The 9612-nt window shown below is 57.8% G+C and overlaps 1 protein-coding gene across 1 annotated transcript; it reads right to left on the bottom strand.

The window, feature by feature from the left end:
- On the bottom strand, positions 1-933 carry LOC102443756 (putative olfactory receptor 10D4). Its single transcript, XM_025187826.2, has one exon. The coding sequence runs from the start codon at positions 931-933 to the stop codon at positions 1-3; it is 933 nt and encodes a 310-aa protein (XP_025043611.2).
- Positions 934-9612: the final 8679 nt, after the last annotated feature.

Below are 9612 nucleotides of genomic sequence, written 5' to 3'. Positions count from 1 at the left end.
TCAGCCTGCAGTTCTCTGGCCTCCTCCTAGTTTCCGCAGAGCCGCCTTCACCTCTTTGTTGCGCAGCGTGTAGACGGCTGGGTTCAGCATGGGCGTCACCAGGTTGCCAAAGATGTCCACAGGGGTCACCAGCAGTTCGCTCATCCCTGGCTGAGTGTAGATCAGGGCGCAAGGCCCAAAGAACATAGTCACCACCACCAGATGGGAGGCGCAAGTGGAGGCCGCTTTGCGCCGTCCTTCACCCGCGTTCATCTTCAGGATGGAGTAGGCGATTCTGATGTAGGAGGCGAGGATGAGAACGAATAAAGTCATGGGCACCATGCCACTATTGGTGAAGCTCACTGTCTCCAAGATGTACGTGTCTGCACAGGCCAGCTTGGCCACAGGGAAGATGTCGCAGAAGAAATAGTCTATGACGTTGGACCCGCAGTAGGGCAGCGTGAAAGTCAGGCTGGTGAGGATGGTGGCATGGAAGGAGCTGGCAATCCAGGTGCCAGCAGCCAGGAGGGTGCACACCCTGCGGTTCATGATGAGCAGGTAGCGCAGTGGGTGGCAGATGGCCACGTACCGGTCATAGGCCATGACCGTACAAAGCAGGCACTCGGTGCTGGCTAAGAAGTGGTAGAAGAAGAGCTGAGCCATGCACCCGCCCAGCGAGATGGTTTTACTGTTAGCCCAGAGGATGGCCAGCAATTTGGGGATGCTGGCGGAAGAGATGCCAGAGTCCAGCACAGCCAGGTTGCAGAGGAAGAAGTACATGGGGGTGTGCAGGCGGGAGTCACCAAGGACGGCGGAGAAGATGAGCATGTTGCCCAGCAGGGTGCAGAGGTAGAAGGCTAAGAAGGTGAAGAAGAGGATGGTCTGGAGGCCGTCAGTGTTGGGGATCCCTCGGAGGATGAAATGAGTCACCATCGTGTGGTTGGTCAGCTCCATTTGGGACTCATTCCTGGGGTAGGGCAGAGAAATGAAGCCAGTGAGTTACTGAAAGCACCCAACACCCTACAGCTGCGATGTTCACCCTTCCCACCACTGCCCCCAGGACTCCCTTCCCTCAGGAGCGGGGAATATTTCTGTCCTTGTTGTGCCAGACGGGGTCAGGGACTCACAGCAGTGGTGCTGAATTTGGAGTGAAAATTTCAGCATTGAAGATCTTACTTTCCAGAGATGGAGGAGGAACATCTAGTTTAGTTTCTTCTTCTCTTCTCTCTTGCCCTATTACAATAATTTCAGTGACACTCTGACTAGGGTTTTCTAGCCTTATCTCTGTGGGACCTGAAAGCCTCCCTTCCTGGCCAAATTTTCTCATGTGTGGCATGCCTGTCTCCCCTAATTTGGTGAGGGGGTGGGAGGAACAGGGGATGATTGTGCTGGGCAGGGCATTGTGTCACCGGGGCTGGGTTGCTAGGGATGCCTGGCCTGCGACGTGTTGCCTGGTTTCCATCAGCCCCAAGATTACAATTTAGTGCAATGGTTCTTAGCCCCTCCACTGCAGAAATTATTCCAGCCCCCTGGCCACAGTCTCCCACCTTGTACATCCGCAGGCCAGGCTGTGTAGATGCCACGCCGGAGTGGGCGTGCGGGTGAGATGGGAAGCGCACTGGTGGAGTGTCTCAGTGGGGTTGCTGTTTTACTTTGTATCTGTAAAAGGAGTCAGGAGGCCTGTGCACCTTGGGGACTCACAGATATATTGGGGCAGCAGCTTGTGTGGGAGAAACCCGCCCGTCAGATGCACAGCAGTGGAGGTAGCAGCAGCAAGACTCTGTAACAGGAAGAAGTGGCTTGTGTTAATGACGCTAATCGAGTCAGGGTGGCAGCGGCTCATGCGGAGAAACTGGTGGGGAGCTGTGACTGTCCAGAGGGGGAAATTGCCTTGTAGCGTGTGAGCCAGCTGAGAGCCGTGTCACTCCCACACTGAGCGGGTTCAGTTTGCAAGTGAAACAATCAAGTGTCCTTTGCCATTTTCCGAGAGACATTCCCCAGGCAAGACAGGCAGGGCACAGACTGGCGGAGGCGGGGTGCGTTATGGTGGATGGGAAGGGGCAGGGCTGCAGGGTGAGGCTGGCGGGGGGGGTTATGGTGGATGAGGAGGGGCAGGGCTGCAGGGAGAGGCTGGCGGGGGGGTTATGGTGGATGAGGAGGGGCAGGGCTGCAGGGAGAGGCTGGCGGGGGGTTATGGTGGATGAGGAGGGGCAGAGCTGCAGGATAGAGGCTTGGGGGGGTTATGGTGTATGGGGAGGGGCAGGGCTGCAGGGTGAGGCTGGCGGGGGGGGTTATGGTGGATGAGGAGGGGCAGGGCTGCAGGGAGAGGCTGGCGGGGGGGTTATGGTGGATGAGGAGGGGCAGAGCTGCAGGATAGAGGCTTGGGGGGGGTTATGGTGGATGGGGAGGGGCAGGGCTGCAGGGAGAGGCTGGCGGGGGGGGTTATGGTGGATGGGGAGGGGCAGGGCTGCAGGGAGAGGCTGGCGGGGGGGTTATGGTGGATGAGGAGGGGCAGAGCTGCAGGGTGAGGCTGGCGGGGGGGTTATGGTGGATGGGGAGGGGCAGGGCTGCAGGGAGAGGCTGGCGGGGGGGTTATGGTGGATGGGGAGGGGCAGGGCTGCAGGGCAGAGGCTGGCGGGGGGGTTATGGTGGATGGGGAGGGGCAGGGCTGCAGGATAGAGGCTGGCGGGGGGTTATGGTGGATGGGGAGGGGCAGGGCTGCAGGGAGAGGCTGGCGGGGGGGTTATGGTGGATGGGGAGGGGCAGGGCTGCAGGGCAGAGGCTGGCGGGGGGTTATGGTGGATGGGGAGGGGCAGGGCTGCAGGGCAGAGGCTGGCGGGGGGGTTATGGCGGATGGGGAGGGGCAGGGCTGCAGGGCAGAGGCTGGTGGGGGGGGTTATGGTGGATGAGGAGGGGCAGGGCTGCAGGGCAGAGGCTGGCGGGGGGTTATGGTGGATGGGGAGGGGCAGAGTTGCAGGATAGAGGCTGGCGGGGGGGTTATGGTGGATGGGGAGGGGCAGGGCTGCAGGGCAGAGGCTGGCGGGGGGGTTATGGTGGATGGGGAGGGGCAGGGCTGCAGGACACAGGCTGGGGGGTTATGGCGGATGGGGAAAGGCAGGGCTGCAGGGAGAGGCTGGCGGTGGGTTTACAGCAGACAGAGGGAGGCAGATCAGTGACGCAGAGACCCAGCCCAGGGCCAGGCAGGTGCTGCAACAGATGGGGGCTGGACGGCGGGTCGGTGGCTCTCTACAGAACACACTGGGCTCACGGGTCCTGGGAGCACTGGGCTGACGGGTCCTGGGAGCGGCAGGGACAGAGCCAGAGACCTGGGCCAGAGACAGGCAGAGTCGGGGGCAGGGCGAGAAGGTCGGTACCAAAGCAGGTGCCTTACACTGGCTGCATGGGCAGAGGTGGCTCCAGCTGACTGGGATTCTTCCTTTCTGCCCCGTTCAGGACTCCTGTGGCCTCATCCAGCGTCCTCTCCAGCCTGGCCCAGGGCCTGGGAGAGGGGCCCAGCTGGGGCACCCGGGACCAAACAGACACTTAATCTGCTCTGGCTGCCCCCCACATCTCTCCCCGTGCTGCTGCACGGCCCACAGCTTCCCCACCGCTTCCTGCAGCCTCCCGGCTCTGCCTGGCTCTTAAATCCACTCCGGGCCCCTGGGGACCAGCCCTGAATCCCCACCAGGCTCCAAGCAGAGCCCTCGGATGAGCTGCCAATTAACAGAGAGTTGGCCTCATTTTGGAGACACTCGGAGACCCCTGGAGCGAGGCCCCCAGATAGAAAAATTAGAACAGCGCCTCGTAGCAGGAAGGGCCCGATCCCAGCACCACCGGGGTCTGGATTCTGCTCTTGATCCCCTGGCTTGATTCCTGGCAGCTCTGTGGCATTCACTGCGGCTGTCTCCCCTCTCAGCTCTGCAGCTCGTTGTCCAGGCTGTTTCCCGCTTTGGCATACCACGTGGAGAAGCTCAGGGCCCAGAAGAGGCTTTAAAATACCCTGCCACTTCTGTCCAAGGCCGCCCGTGCTGGCTGCTGCATCAGCGCCATCCAACTGCGAAAACCCTTTGGAGAGCCCAGGAAGATGTGTTCGGGAATTGCTTCCTGTGGGCTGCCCTCAACCGCTTTTATCCTTCCGCTGGAGAGGGCTTTAAAACCACTGTGAATTCCTTACTAGCTGAGCTTCCTGTCTGACAACCAGGCACACAGAAGTTCCTCCCGTCTAGCACGCAGGGTTGGGCACGTGATTGTGACAAGGTGATTTTTGTAAACTAAGGAGAGAACCGCACGGGATCAAGCATGACTTGGTCGCGCCGTGTTAGAGCCACTGAAAAAGGCAGGTCAGAAACACAGAGATCTGCTTTGCAAGGGTTCAGTTTGGAGAGGTACATGGTGAGGGGGTGATGTGTCCTCAGCAGAGAAGTCAGTCCAGCCCCAAAATAAAGATAATAACCCGATTCCCTCTGACTAAACATTCCCTGTTCCACTCACACCTCTGTTGTTCCAAGGTTTACTGCTTCCCTAGGCCTGGATGTCCCTGGATCCTCCATGCCCTGCTCCCTGGCTTCACTCTTGTCTGTCCCGCTCTGGTCACACAAACACCGGCCCAGGAGTATCACGGCTTCCCATTCAGAGCTTCACACTGTTTTCATTGACTCTCTGGGCTTCCTACCAACACTTCCTCCTTCCCCAGCATTCCTGGGGACTCTCCAGAGCCCACGGCCTGTGGCTTCAGTCCTTGCAGGCAATATAGGTAAGTGAAGGGCCGGGATGTCCAGAAATGGGTAACGCCTCCCCCCATTCATCACACATGGGTACTACTGGTGGGGTGGGATGTTCATGCTCCTCTGAGGTCTCCTGCCCTGGGACACCCACCAGAGAATTCCCCCCATGGGTTGAGAGGAGAGAGCCAGGCCAGAGGTTGGCCTGGAGGCCTCTGAACCCAACAGAGCTTTCCCCTGGGTTTGTGCGTCCCGCTGTTCCCTGGCCCTGCTCGGGATCTGTGTGTGCTATGGTCCTGTGATGGTGGGAGGGCAGAGCATCCCTGCTGTGCAGAGGGAGGGCACCCCCAGTCCTGCGCACACTATGGCACCGCAGCTTTGGAAGTTGCCTGGAGATTCCAAGAAGAGCTTTGAATCATGTTTTACAGGACAGCAGCCCCTCACAACCTCCAGCAAGCTCCTGGCACCATCATTCGGGGGGTCGCTCAGACGCAGAAGGAGACCAACCCGGCCTGTCAGAGATCACTGTCCCAGTAACCCACATGCAGGAAGGGCGTCATCCCCATCCCCCCTCTTCTCACTGCCTGACTGTCGCTCTGCATCTTGGTAGGCCACGGGCGTCTCCTCTGCTGGGGTGGGGAGTCCTGTCATGGAGACAAAGCCACAGACATGACAAAAAAAGGAGGGGGGGAGAGGGACCGGCCGACATGAGGGATTTTCCAGCCATTTGCTGCTGTCCCAGCACTGCAGCTCTAATAAGTCTCAAAGTGATTCCTCTAGTCGCTGTTAATTCCCGCTCTTCCCCTTGTGGCACCGTACCTGGGAGCTGGGATGCAAGGGCAGAAAACAGACATGATAATTAACCTCTGTAGAGGTGCAATGCCCAGCCCAGACACAGCACCCCATTGGGTGCAAGGGCCGTGGGGATTAATTAAAATGTTGATATTGCTGACGAGTCCCCAGGCTGGGCTGTGTCACTGTGCAGGGCACCAGGCTGAGGAGTGACTCTGGGTTTGCATCAGCTGAGCTCTGTGTGCTGTCCTGGTGCATGTCAGAGGTGGAAGGGCATTGGGCGCGTGTCTCTATCAGTGATTTGGGTAACGGCATCGATCAGGGGTCTCAAAGTTTCTGGCCCCTGGCCCGTCCTGTTCAATGCAAACATTCCCCAGCCTCTAGTAGACACTGCGCTGCCGTGTGCTTTTAGCTTCTGCCAGTGGGATCCACCCCTGCCTTGCTACGATTCAGACCAAGCATGCTGCCCACTCACTCTGCAAGAGTCCCCCCCCCCGTGGGGTCAGCCCAGGCCACCAGCCTCCCTCACCCCAGTCTGGGGAAGCTCTGGACCAAAGCCTCCTGCTCCCTCTGTGCACATGTCAGAGCCCAGCTATCCCACAGCTCCCCACAGCGTATCGGCAGCCAGCCGCATCCGCAGAGCTGTGTGCCCAGAGCCGCTGCTCGGCTCAGCAGACATGGATGCAGAGTTGAGTACAAACTTTGCACCCACGAAGGGTTCCCAGCACCATCCTGTGCTAGCACCTAGTTCTTCATTCCCAGCAAGAGCCTTGCTCACTCCCCCCACCCTTTCTTGTTGCTAGCAGCCAAGGGCATGCTGGGAAATGTAGTCCTTTCCCTTCTTCAGGGCTACTTGTCTGGCCAGGACCAAGGAACTCCAGCTCCCAGGATGCCTTGAGCTCTTAGCGCCCATGCTGGAGCCAGGTGCTAGTTTGCCTAGAGCCCAACAAGTGAGGAGGAGGGGAGGTAGGCAGAACCCCAGAGCCATTGGCCCTGGTGCAAATCCACTATTGTGAACCACCTGCTAAAAGAGTCAACTGTGTGACACTGATGTGAACAAAGGTAATGGAATTCTGGTCTGCATGACCAGGAGTGTTGTGAGCAAGACACGGGAAAGCGGCGAGAAGTCCCGTGGCACCTTATAGACTAACTGAAGTGTAGGAGCATCAGCTTTCGTGGGCAAAGACCCACTTCGTCAGATGCATGTTAACAAGTGGGTCTTTGCCCACGAAAGCTTTTATGCTCCTACACTTCAGTTAGTCTGTAAGGTGCCACAGGACTCCTCGCCGCTTTGGCAGATTCAGACTAACACGGCGACCCCTCCAATACAAGACACGAGAAGTCATTCTTCCCCTCTGCTCTGTGCTGATTAGGCCTCAGTTGGAGTATTGTGTCCAGTTCAGGGCACCACATTTCAGGGAAGATGTAGAGAAGAGCAAGAAGGATGAAAGGTCTAGAGAACATGAGCTATGAGGAAACCTGGAGGAACTGGGCTTGATTCGTTTGGAAAGGAGAAGACTGAGAGGGGACATGAGAGCAGTTTTTAGGTATCTACAAGGGTGTTTCAAGGAGGAGGGAGACACATTGTTCCCCTTGGCCTCTGATGACAGGACAAGAAGTAATGGGCTTAAACTGCAGCGATGGAGGTTGAGGTTAAACATTAGGAAAAGCTTCCTAGCAGGCCATGGCTGTCCCTAGGTATAGGCCCATTTTCAGGTGTCCCAACACAGGTGAGTGCTCTTGTTTGTCTGACGCTGTACCTCTGCCGGTTCCTCTCACCCCTCCCATGCACTGCTCTGTCCTGTCCCTCCTCCCTCCTCCATGCCCTTCCGCTCAGTGTGTGCTCCCTGATGCCCAGCTGGCTGGAGAGAGAAGCCCCCGGCATCTGCAACTCCATCCCGTCCCCAGGGAAGCAGGGAAGCACAAAGCCCCACTAGAAAGTGCATGGGGGCAAGGGACGACACAAGGGTTGTAGGGAAGCCCCGAACCACAGGCCCCCAGGAGAAGCTACACAGAGGGGGTGAGGATGCCATAGGCCCCTAGCAAAAGCTTCATGTTGTGGGGGGCTCAGCTGATTAGGGCCCCATAATTTGTAAGTCCAGGCTGGTTAAGCACTGCAATAAATTGCCGAGGGTGGTTGTGGAATCTCCATCACTGGGGATATTTAAGAGCAGGTTGGACAGACACCTGTCAGGGATGGTCTAGATGGTGCTTGGTCCTGCTGTGAGGTTAGGGGACTGGACTCGATGACCCCTCAAGGTCCCTTCCCATTCTCATGTTCTGTGATTCTAATTTCATTAGTATTAACACTATTGTTATGGATGTTATGGTAGGAGCTATCGTGTGGGACTGCGACCTGGGCCCATTTGTGTAACATCCAACACGGACACACACAGAGAATTGCTGCCTGAACGCAACACATCTTGAACAGCCGAGAAAGACAAATAATGTAATTATCCATGTATTACAAATGGGGAAACTGAGTCACACAGCAATATAGTGACATGCTCAAGGGCAAGAAGAGATTCCGCTGCCCAGATGGAACTTGAACCCAGATTCCCTTTGTCTTTACCACAGAATAAGGTTTTGCAAATAATTCCCATGGGCTCTGTAAATGAGCTGTGTTGAGTTGATACAGTTCTCAGTTACCAACCCTATAGCCCCCAGCTCTCCCTGTGTCTCCCTCTACGACCACCCAGTGCCCCTGACTGGGAGCTTAGGGAAGGTTCCCATTGGCCGTCAGAAGCTACCGGGGTTTTGACAATCGACGTGCACAGTGTGTGCTCTGACCACCTGGTCCCGGTTTGCTTTTCCCAGGCACCAGAGTCTGGGGTCATGGCTCTTTGGAAATTGGTTCCCGGGGCCAGTGCAAAGAAACCACCAAGCAGACTCCAGCTGCCCCCAGGGAGCGCCTCAGCGCAGGCAGCCGGGCAGGCAGCCCAGCAGGGGGCACCGCAGCGCAGGGAATGGGGTAGGCAGCTCAGCAGGGGGTGCTGCAGTTCAGGGAGCAGGGCAGGCAGCCCAGCAGGGGGTGCTGCAGTTCAGGGAGCAGGGCAGGCAGCTCAGCAGGGGGTGCTCTAATTTTGCAGGCAGGGCTGGGTCTAGTGCCGGGGGCTGGGCTCACGTGCCCAGTTCTGTAGGGAGAAGGGCTGGGGGCTCTGCAGGGAGCCCGGCCCAGCCCGTGGTAACTACCCCGGGTGCCTTTCACATTGCTGTTTTCTTGTTATTTCATTGCAAGGCGCAAGGGTCAAACATGTGTCCAAGGAGTCGGGGGCAATTCTGGGCCAGGCGTTAGTATTTCTGTGGCATGACCAGCTGGGAGGCCCAGGTGCAATGGGGCTTGCAGAGCAATGGGTGGGAGACAGGAGTAATTGTTACTGCAGCGTCTCCAGTAGGGAATGAAGCCCCAAAGAGATTCCATCATTCACCTGCCTTCCGGCCTCGTCCCAGAACCCTTGGCATGAACGGACTCCTCCCCCTACCCAGGTTACCTCCCCCAGGTAACCTTATGGACTGTGCATGTGACCTGATCCCTGTGGAACCCAATTGCCCTGCCTCGATCCGAGCCGAGTCCCTGTGACTTTTCCCTAGTGGTGACCCTAGGATCACACCAGCACCCTCCTCTCTCGCCCTGTGATGTCTCCACTGGCATCCCTCCCAGACCATCCCCTGGAGCAGCTCTAGTGCCCTCCTTCCGCACCCTGCGATCTCTCCACCGGCATCCCTTCCACACCACCATCTAGGGTAGCTTCAGCACCCTTCTCTTGTTCTGGCTCACTCTGAGCAGGGCACAAGCAAGCCGGGGACTGTCTGAGCAGCTGGAAGGAAGCATGGACCTATGGGTAGGGGGAGTCAAGGCTGCGCTGACAGGGCCTGTTCCCAGTGGTGGAGACTGCCAATCGGCAAAGTGATTTCACTACTTGGGCGGTGGTGCGAGCAGCAATTGCATAGAGCAGCTCTGAGACTCCTTGTGGTAGGAATCCTGCCTTATAATGAAGGACTAAGGAACTCGAGGTCTGTAGACTTGCGTGCTGTGGTGGAGATTTCCAGAGCCCGCAGCAAGGTGTGGGTCTCCAGCGCCAACTCATTTTGGGGCAACAGCTCCTGCCACAGCTGCACG

The sequence above is a fragment of the Pelodiscus sinensis genome, chromosome 30, assembly GCF_052426305.1.
Source record: "Pelodiscus sinensis isolate ZL-2025 chromosome 30, ASM5242630v1, whole genome shotgun sequence".
NCBI lineage: Eukaryota > Metazoa > Chordata > Testudines > Trionychidae > Pelodiscus > Pelodiscus sinensis.
Note: the sequence above shows the minus strand (reverse complement) of the source record. Positions and strands in the feature narration are given on the sequence as shown.